This window comes from Clarias gariepinus, chromosome 22, assembly GCF_024256425.1.
Source record: "Clarias gariepinus isolate MV-2021 ecotype Netherlands chromosome 22, CGAR_prim_01v2, whole genome shotgun sequence".
In the NCBI taxonomy this organism is placed as follows: Eukaryota; Metazoa; Chordata; class Actinopteri; order Siluriformes; family Clariidae; genus Clarias; species Clarias gariepinus.
In genome coordinates this window covers 13,189,947-13,216,657 of record NC_071121.1, presented here as the reverse complement: position 1 = coordinate 13,216,657, position 26,711 = coordinate 13,189,947, and the positions used below count along the sequence as shown (strand labels likewise).

Genomic DNA, 26,711 nt, shown 5'->3' with positions numbered 1-26,711 from the left:
GTGGTCTGATGAGTCCAAACTGATGCAAAGCGATGGGTGCGATAGTGGCCAATGTACAAGTCTCTGGAGGCAGTGTTATGATCTGGGGTTGCTTTAGTCGGTCAGGTCTAGGCTCAGCAACATCATGTGGCCATAAAATGAAGTCAGTTGACAATTTGAAAGTGCTGAATGACCAGATTATACAGTTATAATTATTATGATTAGTATCATTTAATGTAATGGCATGGGCAAATTTCAGGAATCATTTTATAATGCAAAACATGTAAAATGCAAAAAGTTGGGACCATAAGGAATCTTTTTCACACATGAATTTGCCACCACATTGCTCACCATAATAAAGCTACAGGTGGGTGTGTTTGCATTTTTTTTTTTGGCCACACAGTGTATAAGGGTGCAAATGTATGTCTTACTAGATGTGCCCATGACTTTGTTCACATGGAATTTACCTGCACACTCTTAAGTGCGTTTAAAAAAAAGTACAACGCAAATTTTAAATGAACTAAAAGTTTTACGTGTTATCGTGCAGCGTGAGGAATGAAGGTGTGAGGTCTCGTTTATTAAGTAGATTTCAATTAAACACTTTATAAATACGTATTAAAAAATGTACATTGCAGTCTGTTGAATTTGAGTTAAACTAATGATTTTTTTCAAGGTCGATTTTTTTTAGGATATAAGGGAGTTTTTGCATTAAAATTTCAAAGTAGCATATCTTCTTTTCCCATGGGCCGATTACAATGAAACAAAGTCTGTTTGTTACCTTAAACTCGGCCAAATACACCTGTAAAAACCCCATTATAACTTGCTCAGTTGTTTTTATGTGATATGTGCACAAACATACAGACAGACAGACGGCCAAAAATTTAAATTCCAAAAACCATCTTGATGTGTTCTATTACTCATCTTAGGTCCCGCAAATTATTTTTGAGCAAAGATTTTCAATGTACAGACACGCCAACTTTACAGTTTTTAAAATATGTATTTACTGTAAGATTGTGCCAATATCTTGTGATTATACCTTAAAAACCTGGCATTTTTCTTGTGATATATTTTAAGACACACTCACACTGGTATTAGATTGACATTAGAAGAACATCCCAGTAAGCTTTTCATGATGTGATTCAGTCTCATCTGTGTACTGTACTTTCACCTGTAGACACAGTCATATAACTGGCCCTCTGATTTTGATGAATTTTGCCAGTTTATTTTTTTTTCTTTAACAATCAGGACTGAAATAATACAGTGGAAAAAGGAGGATTCGACTTTAGAGACTCAGTTCCAAAAGAAATACACTTTAACCATTTCTCAGTAAGGTTGATGTTCAGTTCAAAACTTTTAGCAGCTGCAGGTTTTGCTATCATGTGTACTATTTGCTGTATTTTATACAGGTCACTGATTTTATGTTGCGTTTTATGTTTTACTGGGAAAAAATACTAGTGCCATGTTGTTGGCTAGAAAAAAAAACATTGAGTAAATTTTCCTCACAAAAAAAGTTGAGAGAATTATTTTTACACTTATCCAAGCTCTCAAAAGACAAGTACCTCTATTCAAACAGGTTTTCTCTGAAGTAACGTTCGGGACCTTCTGGACTCCAGCTTCTGGGGAGTACAAGACATCTTAACATTTCACATTTTACCACCTGTTTAATGAAGGCAAAGCTCTAGACAGCTGAATAGAAATCTGACTCTGAGTATTTAAATGCCATGCTATTTTATATCTGCATGCAGCAGCAGATTCTGATCAGACCTCGTTGGCTTTGATAATAAGTCTCCGAGCGTTCACACTTGCGCCCTCTCAGTGATGCTCTATCAATTTATCATTAGCCTAATGAACCAGAAACAGGGAAAATCAGCAGGAGCTGGACCAGAGCTTCACTAACACATAGAGGGTAATGATTTTAGCTTTTCAAAACACTTTACATTATTGTGCTTTTGCCTTTTCAATCACAGTTAGCTGTGGTTCCAGAGTCGCAGTTTCATTTAGCATCTGCCATTTCTTCTGACATTTTGATTAGCGTCCACTCATCACTACATAATGATGACAGATATCTGTGGTTAGACAATGACAACGGGTCTGTGAACAGTTATAGGATCGGTTTTATGTTACACATGTCGTTAACAGTCCATTTTAGTGGCAGGAGAAATGCAGTGAGCTCTTCAGTGGTACCTGATGAGGCGTTACCCACTCGTTCTTTCGGAAAAGTCTTATTCTCTCCATTCGGAAAAAAAAAACGTGCCATAAATCAACCGCTGTATGCAAGTTTGTTAGCTCAGTCAGTTCTGGAAACAGGTATCACCAGGAATGTTATGAATAAAAACTATATTTTGGTCAAACTGCAACAAACAGGGTAAAGTCTCAGATTACCAAGAATTTACAGCAACAAAAAAAAGGAGAAGAAACAACGGTCATATCATGAATAAAAAAAAATGTCCATAGACTTTCTCAGTCAGCCGATGGACGTGTTATTGAGAAGAAAGTAGAATAATGAAAAAGTCGTCTGAATTGTAAGAGCAAGTTCACCAGGTTTCTTCCATTGGAGTAGTTTATTTAACTCTTGTCCTGTTGTATTCCTAAAATTAACAATAAACAAATACATTACTGCAATATTAATAAACAGGACCAAAAAAAAATTTACATACCAAAAAAAAAATACAGAATATAATTAGAGTTGTCGTAAAAAGCCATTGCCAATATTTAATTGACAGAATAAAATTTCAATCAGGATTATTTACAGTTATGATTCTATGACGATGGTTACGCAAACTGAGTTAAGGCCTACTTTATTAGACTAGCCATACAGGTAAATATTACTGGACTATCTCTTGGATTTGTGTTCCTTTCCGAATCAGTCAGTGGTCTCGAGATCCAAATCTCGTCAGTGATTTTTACAGTCTCGGGTCCAAATAATATAAACCAATCAACCAGAACATGAAAAACAACCTGCCTTACATTCCCTTGTGCATACACAACAGCACTGACCCAACACAGCATGGACTCTGAACTGTGGTATCTGGCATCATAATGTTAGTCATTGTAAGTTGTGAGGTGAAGCCTCCTAGGATAAGATTTCTATGTCTAGCACATACCACAGATGCCCAATCATATTGAGATGTGGGGAATTTGAAGGCCAAACTTAATGTCACATTCCTAAAATCATTTCTGAATGATTTTTCAGCATGGCAGGGCACATTATTCAGCTAAAAGATGGCATAATATGAATATGAATAATGATATGAAGGGGTGTGCTTGGTCTGCAACAATGTTTAGGTACTGTATGTGGTTTGTGTCTAAGACTTTTTCCAGCAATACATTGCCTAGAATAGCACACTGCCTCCAAAGGCTTGCCTTCTTCATATAATTCTTCAGATAACTGGTGGCATCTTTTGCCTAGGTAAGTGATGCACAATCACCCGCCTGTCGATTGCTCCTCGGCCCAGTTCTGCTGCTCACATTGAAGGACCTTTTGCCACTGGACCTCTGCCTGGTCTGTAGCTAAACAGACCCATACTCAGCAAGCTGTAATGCACTGTGTGCTCTGACATCTTTTCATCATAGCTGGCATTAAACATTATAGCAATTTGTTCTACAGTGGCCATTCTGTCTGATTGGACCAGATGGGCTAGGCTTTACTCTCACGCACATCAATGAACGTTGGGTGGCCATGGTCCTGTTTCTGACTTACTTGTTTCCCTACCTTGGACAACTTTTGGTACCCTACAAGACCCCACAAGACCTGCTGGTTTAACCCAGTCTTCTAGTCATCACAAATTTGTCCAAAGTTGCTCAGATCCTTATGCTTCCCAATTTTCTCGGCTTCCAAAACATCAACTTTGATGATCTACTCTATGATATTTCTTTAGAACCAGCACTGCTTACCTAACACACTTTTGTCATTTTCTTCTTTTGTCATTTTCTTCTGAAGGATTTGTACAGTTCTTTCCGCACCGGCCACTCAGTCCCTTGTCATTTCAAGACTGCACTAATGCAACCCAGGCCTAGCAGGTCTGCCTCTTTAGGGCATTCAACCTCTGCAACTGATCCAGAATGCACAAATTGTTTAAATTCTCCCACACAACTCCATTACTTCGCACCCTCTATTCTTATTCTGTAGCTGCCTGCATCAGATTTAAAGCACTGATGCTTGCCTACAAGGCCAAAAACAGACCAGCACCATCTTACCTTAAAGAAATTTATCACAGCCCTGCACTGCACCACACTCCCTCTGATCCTCCAGCACTGCTGGACTGGTCCAACTATCTCTCAGGGCACAAGGAAGGAGGCGAGCAGTAAGACTCATTTCTCCTCTGGCAGCTATAGATGGTGGAATTAACTTCCTCTAAATGTCCAAACAGCTGAGTTACTGGATTCAAGCAATGGCTAAAGACTTACCTATTCCATAAAAACTTGTGTACTTGGATTAAAAAAAAAAATTAAATTAAATTTACTTTTACATTTAGGCATTTGGCAGACGCTCTTATCCAGTGTGACTTACAAAAATGCTTTGAAGTTTCCATCATTGGACAGATCCCTACACTGGGTTACTAGGTTACTAACTAAGTACCATCAGTAAAACAACATTGGGATGTTAATTCATTTATTTATTTAATGATTTTTTTTCTAAGAAACAGATTAAAAAGATTTCTAAGAAACTTAGCCGTGACTTAAAGATTGCTGCTGACTCAGCTGGATGGACATCTGGAGAATGAACAAGGATATCAGCCAAATGCCATGAATGTAAATGTAAATTGAAATGTATAACTGTCTGTTTAATTGTTGTCAAATATATTGTATCCCACCGCCTGACAAGGTACATTGTGTACATTGTGAGTAAGTCAAAGTTATAGTCAGTGTCAGTGGTTTTAATGTTATGGCTGATTGGTTGATTTCTGGGAACAGAATGACTACTGAAAAGGACTTTACTCAAGTCTGTGAATCAATCATCATTAGGATCTTTTAAATAATAATAAAGGTCTGCAGTGATGCAGGGTGGGTGTAGAGAAGACACCTTACCTTTTTGTTTTTGCACTCAGCCGCTCCCACTGCTACAATGATGTATAGGGGTGAGTGTTCTGAAACACAGACACACACACACACATGCATGATTATGCTTTGAATAATATCTCTTGTTAATTCATGCATATGAACCAGCTCTCACCCTGGTGGTTTTGATCTTGTTCCCAGAGTAGCACATCCAACCCGAGTTGTCCGGCAAAGTCTTGCACTCTTCTCCCTCCAGACACGGTTCCATCTCACACCACCATTTCCCCACCACTATGGAGGCTGTGTGAAGGTGATCATAAACACTTTTTGCAGATTTATGGAAATAGTTCACAAAACAGAAATACAGTGTGATCGTGTCTCATACAGACTCACTGTATAAATGTCAGTAAGAACTAAAAATTGACACAAAATGTATTTTGCATTTCAAAATAAATTTGTTGCCGTAAATAAAATTGGCTCTATGATGTTGTGTACAGTATCCATGTTGTTGAAATTTTGGCCTGCACCGTCATCATACTGTGCGTTTCAGATGTTCCTATACAGTACAGCATAGTATTTCTGTCTTATGCTTCTTGTTCACTACATGTTCATTTTTTTGTTTGTACACTTGGTGTAAAATAAACTGCCCTCTGGGAAAACTGAATTGAATTAAATGAAACTAAATTGAATTGGTGAACTGTATCAACTGTAGTATTTTGTAAGTAAAAATACCGTGCCCAGTATCATCATTTTTCTCATAACTCAGCTTTTGCTTCATATTGATAACAGCAGACGACAATAAATTACATAACACTGCAGCACTTTCAGCCTTCATCGGTTTCTCAAAACAATATAGACAGACCATCTTGTCTGAATGTCTGCCTACCTCTTTCTCAGTAGGTCCAGACTTGCATTCCTTACTCTCCTAGATATATAACATTTCTACTATTTTTGCTGTAGTTTATGAATTATTCACAGTAGCTACTGGATGACATGCTTTAAGATAAAGAACTGAATAACAAGCCAGAATGTAAAGGAGTTACATTGTTTTAGCATATTCTTTAGCATATTTCAAGGGCATCCCTGAAATATTAATCAGGATGCCATGTCTATACTGTATTTCCAAGGCTGATGTAATTGTTTTCATTATCACGATCCACATCACCTGTGCTATCGAAATGTTGTTGGACTTTATAAACAGAACTTTCCTCTCGCCATCCTGTAGATACCCGGCGATTAAAAAGTCGGTGTGTGACACGACATTGGATTAAGTTGTATTCAAATTCCGTCTTGTTTTCTCTTATACAAGTTGCCCTGGAAAAAGGTATTATATGCAGTAATATTCTTATGTGGTTCCCCTGAATTCATTTCCTCCTACATCAACTACCGGTCTAATACCACATACACCTATAATTCAGACAGATTTGCTGCCAGTAATGTGGCAAAATTGACATAAATACAGTTTAAGTTCATGGTTCCTTTTAACGACTTGTCAAAAGACCAGACAGTGTAGCCCTTATAAAAAGCTATCAATTTCACTCACTTTGCTCCGTGAAATAGTGATCATTTCGAAATGGCAAGAACTGAGGCTATTACATGCAGAGGAGGAGAGCAATCTGGCACGCTGAAAAGTGATTTATAACCGATGTGTTCCGAATACTGAAAGCCTTTTAAGAGCTCATCATGCATATGGTCGTATTGTTACAATAAAATAATACCGATTTAAATCAAGGCGTACTCACGAGCGGTGTGAACGAGCTTTTTCTCCTGCAATATTCCTTTTATCCATTGCGCAACAGTACTTATATATTAGTCATGATTTTTTTTTATTATAGTTTCAGTGTTCGTTCTTTGGAATATCATAAGTGACAACCTTTACTGTCACTAATGGATGTATTAAACCTGACACTTGTATAACAAAACTAATTGGAAAACTAAAAGCCTCGCAACTTGATTTTCCTTTTTTCCCCCATTTAATTTCTTGAGTGGTTGGAAGCATCACTAAAACTCTGAGACAGATAACAGAGAAGATATTGAGAAAATAACCGTTATGTTTTGCTCCATTAAATGATTCATAAGGAATGTTGGGTAATCACAGAAATTTTCATCTTCTTGCAGTCTGATAGGGTTTTAAATTCAACACAGGTTTGTCATAATTCATTACTTCTTTTTTTTTAAGATGTTTCCCCGATGTTCTCCCTAATTTAGTCATATCCAATTCCACCCCCGTCACTAGAGGGTTCCCTCATTAAGGCTACTACTACCAGTCAGTCAGGGAGGGCTGAAGACTATTACAGTACATGTTTCCTCCAAACCATGAAAAGCCACACATTGTTTTAAAGGCTGCCTAAGTGCCTTCCATCCCACAGCTGTGAGAGTCTACAGCATCACCCGGGAATAGAACTAACGATCTCTGGATAATAGGGCCAGCATTTTACCACTGCGCAACTCGTTACTTCTTTTAACCTAGTTCTTTGTCACTTTGGTTTTCATTGTCATGTGGCTGGAACTCTACCTTTAAATGTGTTTTATCATGTCTAATCATGTCTAAAAAAAAACACACACCTGGTTACAATAACTTATGTGGATTTATCTTAGAGACTATTCGTTTATCTTAAGACTTTTAAAGTTTTTGGAACTAACTAAACATTCTGTAAACTCTTATTCGCCTGTCATGAATGTGCATTTAGTTCTTTGCTCAGAAAGTTCACATTTCCTTACAACAGTTGCTGAAGTGAAGAGGAAGTAAGAGCTGTAAGCAATGACAGACTCCCCCAATGCAAATTCCACTACAGAGTAGGTTTGATGCTTATGGCTCAATTCTTATAAAGACATTTAATTCAGATTGCTTTAAGACCACAATCTTACTAGTAAAGTAGTAGTCTGGTTCAATATCAACTATAGCACAAGAATGGTAATGCGTTATCAAAAACCATCTAAAGAAGATGGATCAAAAAAGTAGCTGATCTAAAGATTTACTTTATAATTAGTTTCGGTATACTGTATTTAAAATGATACCTATTTACATAAGAACTGGGAAGGTTTGTAGGAAAAGTATAAATGCTTTAGTGCAAATCATTCTTCTTGACTCCAAAGAACCCGAAGTGCTTCATGTACTTTGTTACTGTTTAATGCTACATTAAACTTCTCTTTTCTAGTGGGAATCTTTGACGTCCTCATTTTTTTTCTTACAGGGCACACTCAAACTGTAAGGTTTATTATGGCAAATCACCAGTCTTAATCATGAGCAGAAGTAGCAGTCAGTGTACTCGTAAGGAGCATTAAATAAATGTTATCCATTATTAAATTCAAACAGTTTTTTACTTTGACATGCGAACAAGCTCATTTATTGAATCTGATAATCTAGGTTATAAATAAGTAACTGCATTTGCTCCACTCTCCTTGGTTTTAGTATATCTTGCAGTAGGGGATTTGGCTAGTGAGTGGAAAATGGCAAGATGAACCTGAGAAAATAATAATATCTATAATAATAGGTGGTACCGTGGCGTAGTGGTTAGCATTTGGCATCTGCAGGGTCTGGGTTCGATTGCTGCCTCAGGGTCTGTGTGCATGGAGATTCCTGTGTTTGGTGGGTTTTCTCCAAGTACTCCAGTTGCTTCCCTCAGTCCAAAGACTGAGACTAACTGACATTAGACTAACTGGCGTTCCCAAATTGCCCATAGGGTGTGAATGTTGACTGGAGGTCTTACCACAGTTGTAAAACTAGGAATAAATACATTGGTCCCTAGTTGGACTACAAAGGTTTCTAGATGAATGGATGGAACAAATAATATTTATTTATATTTTATTAATATTATTATTATTATTATTATCTGCCCAGGTTCATCTTGTCAATTCCCCCTTCCTCAGGGTTGGGGGTTCGAATTTCGCCTCTGCCCTGCATGCAAGGAGTTATAATGTTCTTGGTGGGTTTCTTTCATATACTCTGTTTTCCTCCAACAGTCCAAAGACATGCATGATAGGTTGATTTGGTGTTTTCAAATTCTGTGTAGTGTATGATTGGTACACATTTTGAACACATTCAGGGTGTACCCTGCCTTTCGCCTGAGTTTGCTGGGATAGTCTCTAGCCCCAGTAGACAAAGGATGGATGATGATGATGATAATAATAATAATAATAATAATAATAATAAGAAGAAGAAGAAGAAGAAGATACAACATCGGCATAACCAAAAAAAATTAAAAACAATAAAAGCTGGGTATAAAATAATGCATGAAAATATAATAAAATAATAAAAAATAAACTGCAGGATATAAATAAATAAACAAATCAGATTAAAAAAAAAAACAGGCGTAAACAATAAGAAAAAGCAAACTAATGACCACATGATTTAAAACACAAAACCAAAAGAGAAAAAAATGCATTTGGTGCCCTTGGCCTCTGTGTTCAGACCAGTTCTCTGATTTCATTGTTTATATTATACTTTGTGCAAACAAGCTATTACATTTAAACTAGAAATAACCTTTTCTTGCTGCTCCTTGGTTCAAACTGGCTTGGTTCAATAAAAGCATCACCTCTGGTGAAATGTTCTCCAAAAATATCTGTTTAAAAAGAACTCTCATCCTTCATAAAGTGCATAACATGTCTCATATGTAACAGGTAGAAACCTGAACCCAATGTAAAGCACTGACATGAAACAGCCTGTCTGACATTCCAGCACTATAGCTTCATTAAGCAGACAGACGCAAGTAAAAAAATATCTACTGAGACATTAAACTACAGTATAAAGCTACACATGATACATAAACACCAGAACTAAAATTGGTCAGGCAATCAACAAACATGCTAACATAGTAAATGTGATGCTTATTATCGTTAAAGCATATGCACACACACATACTGTATGCATAAAAAATAAATAAATAAATAAAACAAGCCCGTAGCAAAGGGACTAGATAGACTTGTCACAGAGGAGCGAACTCGCAAAGTAACACTCTTCGTGTCTGGGTTATTTAATCGCAGCATTTTGAGCGCAAACATTAAAATTGAAGTTACTGTGAGCAGAGGCAAGTGCTTGACTAAGGGTCATGTGATGAGATTGTGGGCTGAGGATCATGGGAGACATTATGGGCAGTTTTATTTCCCATGAGATGGAAAACAAGGTCAACGACCTGCTTTAATACCCACCAGTTAGACTTTGACTGCTTCCATCATATCAGCTTAACTGAGATTCACAACCACCCACACTGCTTAAAGGTAAATGAGATGGGTTAGCCCTATTAGTAAGTTAATTAACCCTATTAGGTTATTAGTGTCTTATACTGGCCCAAGTAATTATGACTGCACTACATTCCCCTGGGATGTATATTTGAGGCTTTTCCAGGTCATTACGCTGGTGTGAGATGTGGTTTTTGGTTGATATTTCTTGGCACAGCTGAGGCTAATGCTCTTCCCACAGCCGCAGCTCAGAGCTACCCATTTGTCAAAAGGACAGAGTGGTAATAATAAGAGTTTCTTAAAAGGCCCTTGGGTTAGGATACTACAAAAGTGACCTGAGTGCTAAGCCTGTTCAAATACTGCGCATTTAAGCATTCGTTCATTTATTCATCTTCCATAACCATTATCATTCATCTTTCTCCTGCTCAAGGCCATGGTGGATCTGGATCCTTTATCAGGAACACAGAGCATGAAGCAGAAATGTATCCTGAATGGGACACCAGATAAGACACTATGAACCACACGCTGATATACATATACACATTCACAACGAGGGGCAATTTAGACTAGTCAGTCCAACAATGGGGACCTGTGATGGGCATGGGGCAGAAACCCTGGAGCTGTGATGTGGCGATGCTATCCACCGCAGCACTGTTCCGCCCTGTTTTTATTTTTGAAGATGGCAGAGTGCAATCAGGTAACACCTGAGAAATTTAATGACCCTGGGAACACGGAAAAATAGGAAAACTATGCACACTTTTCAAGTCTGTCCAGTCTGCTCATTCCGTCTACCTTTAGTCTTCAATAGCTAATGGAACAAATATTAATGCTGTCCAATATGTATTTAGTTTTTTCATAGAAAGGGCTACATAGAGTGCAGCAGTTTCAACTTGCAGCTCAATTCACTCACCGTCCACACAGGAGGGTTTATTCCTCGTGGTTCCAGCGACTTTCCCCGGTAAACAGGAACACTTGACTGTCTGCGATCGCTCCTCAATCTTGTTTTTGTTACAGCATCTGTGTGCAGCAATCACCTCGCATGTCCCGCCTTCTACCAAAAAGGGGGTTAAGGGGTAAAAAAAAAGAAGGATTAATAAACGCATCACATTGTTGAGAGCTGAGTATTTCCTAATCATGTCTCATAGAATATATTAACATCCAAAGTCATCATCATCATCAGCATTCTATTAGGACTCTGCATGCCATTAGAAATGAACCACCAAATGCTGTAAAAGTGGGTGAAGTTGTTAAACTGCGGCGTTTTCAGTCGGGAAACTTTAGTTATGTAGATTAATGTTTGTCCCCTGCGATTAGCACAGTGCCACGGCACTAAGTAAGAACGATGGAGCGTGCGTGCCGTGGCCTGGGAGGGGGCTGCTATGTGTGTAAAAATGCAATAATGAGGAGGGAGGTGGAGTGGGAAGGAGAGAACACATAAAGACAGGCGGCCTGCAGTCACACACTACGAGTGAGTGATTACTGAACACTTCACTACGTCCCCACGGGGACAGAGGGACACATACTCGCAAAGAATCTACTGGCAAAGTAATACTGTAGTGTGGGTTGAATGGAACTAACCGAGAGTTGTGAAGGATTTATTTAAATCATAATATGCCATGTCTCAGTTTGTCATTCAGCAAGACACTAGTTAATTATAGCATTAAAAATCATTTCATCAATTGTATACCGATCAGCCACAAAACTAATACCACTTGCAGGTGAACTGATTAACCTAAGTTATCGATTACACAGTGCTGTGAAATAGTATTTTCCCGGTTTTTTTCTCGTTCTTTGTATTTTTGTCACACTGAATAAACGAGATCATCAAAAATATGTTAATAGTACACAAATATAACCCGCGTAAAAATAAAATACATTTTATAAATAGTGATTTTATTTTTTAACGAGAAAAAACTGTCAAAACTACCTGGACCTATGTGAAAAAATATTTGTCCCCTAAAACTGATAACTGGTTGTATCACCCTTGTCGGCAGCAACTGCAATCAAAAGTAAGTGATAAGTGGCAATGAGTCTTTCATATCGCTGTGGTGGAATTGTGAACCACTCTTTTTAAAATCTTCTTAATTCAGCCACATTTTAGGATTTTCGAGCTTGGTGATGTGTTTAAGGATCTCAATCGGACTTTGACTAGGTCATCTCAAAACCATTGAAAGTGTAACAAATATGCAAACATTTAAGTGTAACAAATATGCGAAAAAGACCTACAAAACAATCAATCAATCAGGAAGAGGGCAAATACTTTTCCACGGCACTGCATATCAGTAAACATGTGACAGGTTCTTGGTCAACCAAAAACTGCGTATGCCTGTCGGGACCAAAGGCTAGCCTGTCTGGTCCGATCCCACAGAAAAGTACAAATGGCTGATCCCACAAAAATGTCCGATCCCACAAATGCAGTACAAATGGCTGAAACGGTCAGACAGAAAGTCAAATCCATGGAAGCCCCAGCTCACAATCCACAGCACCCAAAGGATCCACTGCTAACATCCTGACACCAAACACCACAGCACACCCCAAGAGGTCTTATGGAGTCATGCACAAGAGGAACATACACACTATTGGGCATGAAGCTTTGTGTACAGTGTGATCGGTGTACAGATTTATGCTATGTAAATGATGACTCATGACTCAAATGACTCATTAACAGAAGCTTGGAGCTTGATCAACCCCCATCTGGAATTATAACCCTCCCTGTAAGGTTAATGATGAGACAAACAATTAAACATAAAAGCATGGGTAGAGTGCGCCAGAAAGACCCAGGAGAGTGATTAGCTGACTTCCTCTCGCCTGGGTTCCCAGTGATTAGGATTGGAATGGCCCAGGGTTTACGCATCTGGCACCGGGTTTGGCTAAGATGAGCAAGACGCTAAATAATGCAGCCACAGGCAGCAGGAGCGGGCGATGCTGGGAATATGCTGAGCACCGTGCAGAGTATTGAACAGCGTGCTTTTGCACTCCATTAATTATGAACCACTCCAAGCTCCAACGGGGCATCAGATAGAATGCACTGAGGTTTGTTTGCTTTAATGTGCAGTTTTAATTACATAAGACAGACACAGTTTCTATTCTGATCTAAAAAAAAAAATGAAAGAAAAACAGCGTCTTACCCACCCACTTTATTCAAAATAAACGGGAGAGAAACAAAAAAGAAGGAGTGGTTCTTATCTGAGAGGTTAAAAAACTGAGGTAATAATACGCTTTGTTAAATGTACTTTTAAAAATCAATAAAAATGTAAATAGCTTGGAGATCTCCAGCAGGCATGGGGGTTTCATTAGCTCTAGAGTGAAGTCAGTCAAAACAGAAGAGGGAGGAAAATAATGAGAGACGGAGGGAGGTGGGGATCACAGCCTGAAGAAAGTGAAAGAGCGAGTCAGAGCGAGAGTCAGCGAGACACCGCATGTTGCCTGCTGACTGTTCTAACAGCCTAGCTGAGGGTTATGAATATTTAAAAAGGTGACACTGGACATCTCAGAGCCATGTAGCGGAGTGATGGCTTTTCATATCTGTTCAGTCTGTGTGACAGAAGGCGAGATGATTGTTTTACTCCGGGGGCCAGTGCTGTCACAACGGTGGGCTGTGTACCCGCTCTTAATGAGCACAACACATTAAACACTGAGTCGAGTGTTAAAACACACTGACTTTCCTGAGTGCGAGATGAAAAGCAGCTTGTGACGTCGTCGGTTCTTGTCTGTTTGGGTGCTTGTACCGTGTCAGATGTGTGGGTGAATGTCGGTTTCTGTTTGTTTGTGTGAGCAACTTCATGTAAGTACTCGTTTTTAATCACAGGGCACAATGCACCCACACGTTCACACACATATTCACACCTAGGGGCAACTCAGAGTAGCCGATGCAGCCATATGTTGTGTTTTTTTTTTTTTTTTTTTAAATGAGAGCAAGATGGGAGGAACCTGGAGAAAACACATACACGGGGAGAAATGTGAAACTCTACAGTACATAGGTAATAACACAAGGTCAATAATCCTGTAAGATGGCAAACATACTGTACTGTACCTGCTGCTTTTGTATGAATATTGAACTAAGCAATAATACCGTCAAGTTCCTTATAAAGTGATTAAATCTTTAGCCTGTTTCTTTGAAGTAACCTTTAACCGTCCTCTCTAGAAAACTACACCAACATCAAATTTCCCATTCAATTAGCATTCCAGAGAAAACCATTAAAAACATTATAAGGTCCTAATGATCTGAAGAAGCCTAAAGGAACTGTCTTTATTATGAGTGCAAAGATTAAGAGTATTTATTCTTATTGTTTCAGAGCAAATCTCTACCTGCCAGAGTTTTTATCACCCCTGGAGCTTCTCTGTACTGATTAGGATTATATCAATGTCCTTCACACTTCTGTTAATCTTTTTACTGTTTATTTCTTAACTTTGTTGTATACATTATTCATATCTTTAATGTTTTATTACATAATCTGTAAGGTGCTTTGGGTATTGAGGGGAGCAGCTTTGCTTTGTTCTTAGCTTACTTTTTCATCCGGAGGTGAAGTGCCATCAATTGCATGGACTATTACTCTGCAACTGCACTCTTTTTTCTCTGATTTAAGTTTTAATACTTAGAAACCTCTAGAATCAATGACAATCCTTATTGCAATGATCAGGCCCGTTTGTCTTGCTCATGCCGAGCAAAGATGATCTCCAAAGGTCCCAGACTCCAAACCCCAGACTTGCTATAACACACATACACTTGTTTCACTTTTACGTGATTCACGAATACTAAGTTTTCACAAATATCGTTTTTTAACAAATTAGGAGACTATTAAGGAGTTAGAGTGGCCTTTTTGGCCCTCCCTGACTCAGAGCCTGGGACAACATGGTGGCGGGCTTGCTAATGAGAAAGAATGACTATACAGTATAATGATTAACACAAGCAATTTTGTCCATAAACATACAGCGCCACAAAAAAATATTTGACCTCTTCCTGATTTTTTTTCATACTTGTCACAGACAGAAGAGACAAAAGTTGGTGGAAGGTGTGCGTCCCTTTACATCTGGCATAAAACTACAGTAATGCAATGCTTCCGGAAAAGTCCAATATGGCTTCAGCAGCTGAACGAGTTCATGTAATTGAATAACCCATGAATTCTGCCCTTTATCAGAAAATACTGAAAGAGAATGTCCGGTCAGCAGTTTGTTACCACAAGTTCAAGCGCACTTGGATTATGCTCCAAAATTACACCTGAATGGCTCCAAAAAACAAAATTAAGGATTTGAAGTGGCCTTTGAAGTAGTCAAACACCAAACCTGAGATCCTTAAAACAGGCTGTTCATGCTTGAAAACCATTCAGTGGTGCAAATTGAAACAATTTTGAAAAGTGTGGGCCAAAATTCCTTCACAGGAAGTCTTATTGCCGGTTATCACAAACACTTGATTGCAGTCGTTGCCGCACAACCAGTTATTAGGTTTATTCACTTTTACAATTACATTTTCACACAGCACCTGAACAGCTTTTTCTCCTTAATGAATAAAATCATCATTTAAAAAATGCATTGTGTATTTACCCAGGTTATCTTCGTGTAATATTTGCATTTGTTTGATGATTTGTTTGAATCATTTAAGTGTGACAAATATGCCAAAAAAAATCTAAATCAGGAGGGGGCAAATACTTTTTTACTGCACTGTAAGGAAGCACTATTCATTAGTGGTATTTTTTCTGCATTCTTGCACCCATTATAAATACAACAAAAACCCTCTCCATTCCTACCTAGTGGGTTAATGCACTGCTTGAACGCTTGAGTGGTTTTCCCTCGCTATGCCATGTGTCTGTCAAATTAGCTGGATTTTTGCTAATATGCAGCTCTCAGGTTGGAGTCGATTTTCCCTCCACATACAGTAACAGAATTGTTTTCTTCTCTTGGATAGGATTTCCCTAAAGTTTACAGCACACAAAGTGGTCGGATCCATGCTGCAAGGATAATCCAAAACCCTTGGAAGATGCAGCCAACATGGGAAAACGATTACTATATCAATTATGGTCATCTAAAGCATGCTTTGTTGTACTTTAAAGAAAGAAAGAAACATTTAGAGCATTAGGGGTCCTTTATAGGCTTCTGTTTGTGGGTCAAGATCATAAGGTAATGACTTTTTAAGGAATCTAGAAAACTCAACGACAACATTAAGACTTTTTGCCAGAAATCATTCCAGTAAGAAGTTTGGGGGAATCGCATGCCTTGCCGATAACCTTGCCTTCAATGCGTTGGTGGCCAGATGACTCAGGGGACCTTGTAGTTGAATACAGAGTATTTTAGCACAAGATCATATCATCACTTTGTGAATTAATCGATTTTCTTTAATGGAGCTAGGCTTGCAGAGCATTTCCCGATGTCATGCTGGATGGTGGACATGATCATAGTCTGTGGGATGCCCTGTCCCTACTATGGTATTTCAACATTCTAAAAGAAACAAACATCTTTTTAATGTTTGCAGTATTTAGAGTTTTAAGGAATGCACAACACCAGTTCAAAAAGTCTAATTGTGTGTTCCATATAATGCCGTGATGACACTCAAAGTCATTGTACAGACACAAACCCCAAACAAAAAAAAGAAAAAAAAATCTCCAATTAAGTCTTGCAGAAAGAAGAAAGGGAATAGATGAAAGCCTCATTATATGTGCATCATAGCATATTCAGGTAATTCCCATCATGCCTGTTGGTTACCCAGGGTTCAGAGAATCCCTGTTACACTCCTACTTGTGCTGTTTTCAATTCAGACCAAAGTACGAGTTAATTCCAGAGGCTGTGTTGCCCAGCGCTATCTACACACATAAAAAAAAAAAAGGGATGAAAAACATGAGTAGGAGCTAACCCTAATGTTACTGCCAACTATGACAAAGTAACATGAACAAAGAACCAAGCAGGGAACTACTGTAAACACCAAACAGAACAAATGCACAGGAACTCTAACAATCAAAATTCTAATTTCATTTGTCACATATGGAACCATACACATTATGATATGCTGTAAAATTCTAAACAAGTTTCAGGTGAACTTTATAACAACCATGTGCCGATTGTAGTCTGTGCTGGGAAATGAAGTCAGGAACAAGCTACTAAATGTCTCACAAAATACAGATTAAACAAACCCACAAAAACCCGGGGACACATATGAGAGGGTCATGAGATCCAGTTAACCTAGTTACTCTTAACACCAATATCATCAAGACCTTGCCCCAAAAATTTGCACTGAAAAATGACCAAAAAATTCTGATGTTGTATTTGTGTACACCACAAACTTGAAAAGCACATTTCATGGTCAGATGAAGGCTGGCATAAGTTACAGAGACATTTCTCATCAGGCGCCCCAATTCCCAGTTGAAACTATTTCATTCTGGTTCCTTAGTTTGGCTTTCTCAGACTGTTTTTTCACAGATGACTACCGCTTTAAAAATTTATGTATGAAATGTGACAATGTTATTTTCTGGTTGAACTGTGCGGTTAGTAGTGAGGATCCAGACTCCAGCACTCAATATATCATTTCACTGTGAATGGACTGGATCTACTTATACAGAAAAGCAGCTGGGGAGACTGAGGTGTATATCATTCATCATCCATAAGGTGAAGAAGAAGAAAGGGAAGAAGAAGTCTGATTTAGTCGTTTCCCAATACTATAGTTTTATGCCAAAGATAATACAAAATGCCTGTGAATCCCACACAAGGACCTGTTAAGAGACTTTTTAAATGTACAATGTATTTGTTTACATGGATTTTACAGTCTTATCTTAAATTATTTTACAGTTTTGAAAAGAAAACATTTAAAATCTAAATAGGCTTGTGTAAAACACAGAATTGAACAATATTACAATTAAATGTAAAAGTTTGAGAAGTGGTGTTATCCCATACACATAAACATGCAAATAGAAACATGCACACACAAATAAATATCGGACACCAGCACATAGGGCAACGAGAGTTTTGCATTGTAGAGGACTTTCGTTTTTTCGGAGCAGGTTGCTAGCCCAACGTCCAACCCTTTTCCTGTCTCATCCGGCACTTGGGAACCAGCAACGGGGGAGCTCTAGACCCCCGGCTGCGAGAAGTTACAGCCTCACCCAGGAACCGAACCAGTGATCTCCGGATGATAGGGCAAGTAGTTTACCACTGCGTATGTATGTGAAGCTGATGTAAGATGAGAGGAGGAAGGGGGCTACTGTGTAGGACAACTCCCTCCCACCCTACTCTCGTCTTAAACCTACTGTGTAGGTTGTCTTTCACACACACACAAACACATACAGGTGCGTTCGTGCAACAGAAACACTGCTCTGTTGGGAAACTTCTTTACCATCAAACCACTTGCTTTTGCTTAACATACGTGCTTACACAAACATGGTCACAATGTTATGGTAAAGAGTACACAAATGCACAGATGTTGACTATACAAGTGACGCACGTGGACTGAGACTGAGGCTCGCAGACCAAGTTACTCGCGATCCAAGGTTACACTGTAAGTGCAATAATTACAAGTAATCTCCAGTATTATATACACTGACTGGCTCAAAAATGCTTAATTACAGTACACAGCTTGGTGGCAAATTTATGTCTGAAAATAATTCCTCATGCTCCCAGAATCCCTCATTCAACAATTTGAGTCCTGGAATATGGTTGTTGCATCAGAGAAGAAAACATGCATCGACAGTAAAGCCTGGTCATTCAGTACATTCAGGTCGTCATTCTATTCATTTTATTGCCACATTACATTGCTGAGTGTAGACCTGATCAACTGAAGTACCATCATGAGTTGCAGCATAAATGATCTCCTTGTTTTTTTTTGTTTTTTTTTCAAGTTGACAGTTCGGTATTATCCTTCGAGATTTTCATAAAGACAGACGGTTCTTAACCAAATTTCAGTAATTTCATTTTTTCTTTGTTTGATGCAGGCTAATAATTTGACCCTTCTGAAATTGTGACTTGTTTAGTCCGAGAAGTGTATAATTATAAATATTTCTTTATTTTCTTTAGCTTTGGTTTGCTAAGCAATCGCTTCGAAACAAAAAAGGCAAAACAATAAAATGCAAAACCTTGCATTTTTACAAACCACTTGAATGCTTGCTTTTAATTAATATTAATAGTCATGTAGGGTGGATGCTCCTCTTGGGATTTTCGTTTTGTACAGAGAGGTGGGTAGAGTAGCCCAAAAATATCAATTATTTACAATTACTCAAGTAAAAGTAGCTATACTTTAAAACAATATTACTCAAGTAAGAGTAAAAAGGTATTTGGTGAAAAGACTACTTAAGTACTGAGGTACTGTTTTAATCGTAATGTCCGATATATATATAATTTATGCGCTGAAATGTGTGTCTGTTTTGGCAGATAGAGAAGACACCGCAGTATAAAGCTATTTTTCTACACGTGAAACATGCTTTTTGTATGATGCCATTGATGCATCATATTTTTTGGGATGTAAAAAAATGTACAAGACATTTGTTGGCGATTCATTCTGTACTGAAATATACTTATATACACAAAGACTGTTGAAGTAACATTATATGTACAATTAAAGTTAACATATAATTATACAAACATGAATAAAAACAGGTAGGATGAATGTATAGAACACCGGCTGAAGGTTTTTTCCCCCACAATTTTGACTGACCTGATTGGTCAAACGGAGTCATGTGATTATCGTTGCTATGTCTGATTGGTGAAATAGTCATGCGTGGTAAATCCACTGGCTGCATGTATAGAAGGTGTATAGATGTATAGAATGGTTAGAAAAGTAATGAGTCGAGTGTGGCTGAATGTAACGGAGTAAGAGTAGAGTTTCTTCTTCACAAATTTACTCAAGTAAAAGTAAAAAGTATGCTGCAGTTAAACTAGCCATAGAAATAATTTATTTTCTAAAAGTTACTCAAGTAAATGTAACGGAGTAAATGTAACTCGTTACTACCCACCTCTGGCTATGGCGGAGATATACTGTCTGCTATAATGTTCTTATATTCACTTAAAATATGTGTTTTTTTCAAGTAAGAACAAGGATGTTGTCAGGGACAAGGATGCTGTCATATTCCATCAAAGTAGCTTCTTCACAGTCTCTTTCTAGTGCTTTAGACACAAGTGTCCACTTTTTAAATCCTGTTTTTGTTCAGTAATATAGAAGTACTGATGTCATCACCAACATCTTTATTTTATTTGCTTTAAACAATACCTTCACTCTATTCATACAAAGTTTCACACTTACTGTACTTTGAGTGCAACAAGCTAGAGTTTGATCTGTGTAAAACCCGATGATCCGTGTTAGATCGAATTCATTCGAGTGTGGACTAAACACATGCTTCAATGGAAGGGATGAGCCTCACAAAAAATCTGACCTTTTGTACAAAGCCGTTAACCACTGCAGATGTAGCAGAGGATGATTCATTCACAAAGAACTGGAATGCATGCTGGATTCTGTAGTCCATTCATGTTAATTAGTAACATTTTATGCTTGCAAGTCAAGTCAGTTTTGCATTATGTGTTCATTGTAGGTTTTTGAACCGTTTTCTCCGGAAGGATATTACAAGATCTGAGTTGCTGCTTTCTCTGCAGTTATTCCTCCATGAGAATGGACTTAGTGCTGCCTTTACAGTGTCACTGCTCTGTCCTTTATGCGTGAGAGATGTACTTTTTATCCAGAATAAAAACACAGAGTTGACGAGTTTAGTGGAGTGAATGTCAGTTGCTGAACTCTTTTGTGTAAAGAAAAATCTGTCAAGCAAATTTCTTAACGGCTGGATGGTACAGTGGAGACGTTGCCACCCTACAGCATTATAGACTCCTGTGTGATCCTAAAAGTTCTGCTCTCTCTCTCGTTATATTTGTACATTGGTTTCCTATTAGTAAGGTTCATATTAAAAGCATGGCAGTAAGTAGGTTAGTTGGTATCAGTTATTTCTGGATGTGAAATTAAATGTGCATGGTGACCTGAGATGGACATGCATTCAGGGTGTGTCCCTCACCATAACTGTTCCCTATGGTTATCTACCACAGGATACAGTGTTTCCTGGAGCTTTTTATTTTGCCATATACCTGTAGATAAATGTGAATAAATCATCAGAAGATCACATAAGATATGTTTTGTCAAAACAAAACTAAAAAGCATAACCATCACTGCCTTTTTAATCTAACAATGATACCCATAATTTAGTCAACATACTGTAACAGAGATAATACATTTGATAAACTTCTTTTTAATACAGTTCTAAATGTCTCTTTTAAAATATTTTAAAGACTTTCTGTAGATTAAGAATTAGCCGTTGACTGTCCTGACCACTCTTTTATAATACAGTAATTTATTGTATAATTGTTCTGATAATAGATCTCTAGTATAAAATTCTTATGTCTAAGTTCATTCCCCTGCAAATGTAAAAAAACTGCCATTGTGTCAGTGTCAGTATCTAATAAATAAACAGACTGATATGCCTCTGCTTCCTGCTCGATGGTAAGTAACAAGCCCCCCGCTGCTCACACAGCTGTAGAGACCCCCATGCTGCTAATATACATGTACAAGCAGTATTTTTGTAGAAATGTGCACTAATTAAATATGATTAAATGTGTGATATGTTCGTTTGTTCAATTTTACTATATTTTAATAGGAATTGGTATAATTTGATACACCTAAAGAAATAATGTCAAAATTATGGCCATCATGTGAATGCTTTTACGTTTCTGTCACAACTTTTTTTTTTTTTTTCAAAAAATAGCTTGTGTGTATCTCTAAGACTGGCTTCCAGTTTGAAAATGTAAAAAAAAAAAAAAAAAAGATCATTTGCATTTTTATAGCATTTCTGCATTAGTTTCTGCTCCTTGATATACTTTCAATTTTGTTTTATATAGAGCAACAGTAGAAATTGTCACAATGTAACTTAATGAAAATGCACATTTAGTCTCATCTGAAAGCCCTGGAAAAGCAATGTTCTTTGACACACTGAAGCAATTTGGGTTTAAGATCAAAGTGAGATGAAAGATCTGAATTTTAGCTTTCATTTCCTGTAAATTTTATTTAAACATTGTTAAACAACTTAGAACAGCGCACCTTTGGTAGCAGACCACCCAATTAGTTGAGCAAAAGTATAGGAACATTTAGTCTTATTATGTATTAAATAAAAATTAAACTCAAATCAAACCAGCAATCCAGCAAACTGTTGTTTTTATCTTTTGTGATGCTATTCAGGCACCTGATGCATCATTTTTAGTTTGAGGGGTTGCTTTGAGGGGTTTCTCCTTTCAGTTTTTGGTTCAGGAGGTGAAATTCATGCCCAAACTGGTTAAAGTCTGGTGATTGACTTGGCAGGCTAAAACCTTCAACATGTGTCCCCTGATTAAGTCCTTTATTGTGTTGGCAGTGTTTTTTAGTCAGTATCTTGCTCCTAGTTAGGTTGGATGAATGCATTTCTTTGCTAACTGGGAGACAGAATGGTTCTACAGACCTCTAAATTCCTTCTGGAAATTCGTTTTTTTCTGGGTTTTTTAGTCCACAGCTCTCACAATGTTTCAGTCATCAATTGCTGTTGTTTTCCTTGGTCAACCTGTTTAGTTTTTTTCTTTTTTCTTTTTCAGTTCACTTCAGTGCCCAATGTTTGTGCAGAGGTTCGTTCTCAGCTTTAAAAGGCATTGCTCTTCTCCCATAGATAGTACATTTATCCTTTTAAACACCCAATTCAGTCATCATAGGTACAATCTAAAAACAAAACATGATCAAACATTTAAAGCTTTTACATGTTTAAACAGTCAATCTAACAAGTAACACCTAAACAACAAGAAACACCTGTCAGTCATATTTAACTGTACTATTGATACTGTAGGAGTAAACTAAAGTTACAATCTAGGTACATTCAAGGGCAAAAATGGTGAAAAATTATCAAATATAAATGTCTTCAGTGCACAGCAAGAATATTACTGTGTTGAAAGAAAGTTCAGTATGAGCATATTGCAAACAGTAGTCCAGGGATGAGCAGTAGTTCAAGGTACAAATCGACTGTAAAGTATCCAGGGGAAGTTATTCACTAAAGCAAGAGAAAGCCTTGGGCATAAACAGATATAAATTCTAACAAAGAATTTAACTAGAAGGGTGTGAAGTGTGTAAAGGCGAAACTAAACTGTCTTAGTGGATTTAGGACAATAATTTATACAAATGCTCTATATGGCAAAAGGTTTGCGAACACCTAACCACCACACCTACACACTAGCTTTCTCCAAACTGTTACAATACCACTGGAAACATGCAAGTATATACACTTATGCTGTAGCATTAATCTAAGTTCTCTTTACTGGGATTAAGGGGCCCAAATCAGTACCAGCATTACAAGTTGCTGTTCATTTTCATAAATGCACCACATTTCTGCCTATAACACTATAAACCCATCTAGGCTGATCTCAAAGACTTTGCATTGGATTGCTGAATTTCCTCGGCCATGCAAACTCTAGAAGCGTGGATCACTAAAGGACCTGAAAAGGGTGGTGTGGTCATCAGAGTGAATGTGTACAAGACCTGCAGGACATTTACAGTACATTCAAATGTAAAGTATGCAAAGAGAAAACTAAAAGGATAATCGAGGAATCTGATCATCTAAACCACATGCTAAAAAAAAGCATACAACTGTACTCAGGCAACGTTGCCACAGCATGAGTACAAACACAGATTGTTTCAAGAGGAGTTACAGTAATTTTTACAGGATATCTGTTAATGGGACCTTTAGTTAGACATGATTACTTTTATCATTTATTGCCACGATGGTCTGGGTTCGATTCCCGGGCAGGTTTTATTTCCATCTCTGTGTGCATGGAGTTTGTGTGTTCTCCCTGTGCTTGGGGGTTTCCTCCCACATTCCCAATATGCAGCATATATCAGTACAGTGAAACCTCGGACTGCGAGTAACACGGTTTGCGAGTGTTCCGCAGGACAAGCAAAGATTTTTAATGAATTTTGACTTAAAAAACGAGCAAGTCTTGGTTTTACGTACTGAACATGTATCACGCATGCGCTTCTTGTTTTGACGCCGAGCGTCACGTGATCACAACTGAGCTTACAGTTTTTCTCTCTCTTCAGCTGTGGAATTGTGGGTAATCATCTCCCCTGTTGGTCTTAGTGCGCATCGCTTACTGGTATAATCAACATCTGTGCACATGTATACTGTTTACTATAACACTGTGACCACATGTGTGCGCATAAAACATATTTTATTTTGTGTCTGTATGTGTATGTGTGCAGCGCACGTAAAGCAAAAGCAAGTCTCATTAAAGGGGTTAAAGATCCACTTTCTCCCTCTCCGTCAGCGTGCACACTCTCTGCTCTAACACTGCTCTGTCATGATTCTTTTCAAAGGTAAAGTGCAGGTTAATTAGTTTTATTTTTACTTTACAGCAGTGATTTTGTTATTGTGCCGCTCATTCGAGTTTTATTAGAGAGATTTCTTGTTTTTATGTTTCAGTGTGTGCGTGTGTGTGAAACTCAGGAGAGGAAGAAGGGTTACTGTGTAAGACGAGAAGAGGGAGTGGGGAGGGTCTGATTTCTTCTCTCCTTTTACTTTAGCTTCGCACACATACACAAACACACATGCATACATACACAGCGCCTGCACACACAAACGGAAACACTTATCTGTCTGTATTCATTTGTTTTATTTTGACTTTATATTTCTGGTTCATTATTTTTATGTACTTTTTGGGCTATGGAACGAATAATTTGAGTGTCCATAATTTTTCATAGAAAAATTCTATTTGGTTTACGAGTGTTTTGATATACAAGCCCACTTCCGGAACAAATTATGTTCATAATACAAGGTTCCACTGTACTTACATATTGCAGTTTGTATCTGAAATAAAGATATTTATTTTTATCTGCACTGTATTTTTCGTCTTATACAACTTATGCATCTTACATGTCTAATTTGCCTTATGTTTATTAAGTGTGTTTTTAAATGTTTGTACAGTTCAATATCTTGCAATTAGGAATTATGCATTGTATTACCATCTATATGTGACAAATAAAGAATAGAATTGTTCAATGTCCCTGTCCACAAAATAAGATCCATCCAGACATCACATGGTGTGCCAGGGTAACAGGGGGAGAACTTGAGTTGCCTGCACAGAGCCCTGACCTTAACCCCACTGCACACCTTTGGCATGTACTGAAATGCTGACTGTGCCCCAGGTCTTTTCACCCGACATCAGTGTCTGACCTCACTAATGCTGTTCTGGCTGGGTGAGCACAAAATCCCATGGCTCCACTCGAAAATCTATTTAAAAGGCTTTCTGGGGGATAGAAGGTTATGATAAAGGCAAACAGAGACTAAATCTAGAACCAGATGTTCAAATATGATTGTCAATTTTCCACAGATGTTTGACTATATACTGTAGTGCGTAAAACAGATATGAACTTAATTGAAAATAATTGTAAAATGTGAAACAAAGCATCTTCATTCTAAAACTGTCTTAACATCTCCATATTAATGTACGGTTTCAGCGTTTATGTCTAATTTAGACAGTATTCAGTCATCAATCAATATCTGACATTATTAAACAGACTACATAATAGACAATTATTGAAACTGAGTAAACACAGAAACGTGGCTGATGGCCTGCCTGTAGTGCTGAGTCTGCACCAGAAGCTGCATTCCTCTGGGCAACTGTTAAAAATCCCATAGCATAATAGCACTGCATAACAGATTGGTTAAAGGATTATCTAATTGATTACCTTTGCTATAATCTTGTCAAAAGGTATTAGCCTTTAACTAGGGCGCTTAGATCACAAAACGTACTGTCACAGTCATAGGTCATGGATCGGTTTAATTTTTTGATCAGCAAAGAAAAGTTTTCATGTCTTCAAGAAAATGTTAAAATGGCTTTGCAATTATTATTTATAGAAGTTCAAAAACTTATAAAGAAAGAAAAAAATTAAGAAAAAAATGTCTGTCCATGTTCATGAATGAAAAGAACATAAAAGATGTCCAATACTTATAGTAAGTAGAAACTTAATATAAAATAATACTTTCTCTCTCACTTAGTCGCTATACCACTTATCCTGTACATGGTAATGGGGGATCTCAGCACAGTAGGCGAGGTACACCCTGGATGGGGTTCCAATCCATCATAGAGTTTTACACACACAAGGTGGAAATCGAAGCCATGATCCTGGCGCTGTGAGATGGCACAGTGGTCCCCACTACACCACAATGCTGCCTAATATTCAATGTTCAATTGTTACAGTGCATTATGAGTGTTTTTCACTTTTGATTATGCAACCACAGGCTATATTTTCATTTAATAATGTTTTAAAGTAGAAGGTCCTGACTGAATCCTTGTACAGATGTCATTATTTTGCCTGTTTCCAAACAGAGTGGATGGGTTTTCAGCACTGCATGAAGGGATTTTGTCAGTGTAATCTGGCAACCCTGTCAAGCACAAAACAAGCATGTGAAAGACTTATGCCAGTGCATATATATATATGAGTCTGCAATTTTTTCTTCTTTTTTTTGCACAGAAATAGGCCAAAATCTAATATCAAACAGTGGCAATATGATGGTTAAACTTTGCAACTTTAC

The 26,711-nt window shown here is 37.8% G+C and overlaps 1 protein-coding gene across 1 annotated transcript in view; it reads right to left on the bottom strand.

Annotated features, from left to right (window-relative positions):
- Positions 1–1,090: 1,090 nt before the first annotated feature.
- tafa1a (TAFA chemokine like family member 1a) overlaps positions 1,091–26,711 on the bottom strand; it is a 65,672-nt gene continuing 40,051 nt past the window's right edge. The window contains exons 3-6 of the mRNA XM_053482838.1: positions 11,066–11,203; positions 5,153–5,277; positions 5,008–5,066; positions 1,091–2,567 (exon numbers count right to left, since the gene is read on the bottom strand). Of these exons, the coding sequence (XP_053338813.1) occupies positions 5,040–5,066; positions 5,153–5,277; positions 11,066–11,203 (290 nt within the window). The 3' untranslated portion in view covers positions 1,091–2,567; positions 5,008–5,039. The remainder of the gene's footprint in view (positions 2,568–5,007; positions 5,067–5,152; positions 5,278–11,065; positions 11,204–26,711) is intronic.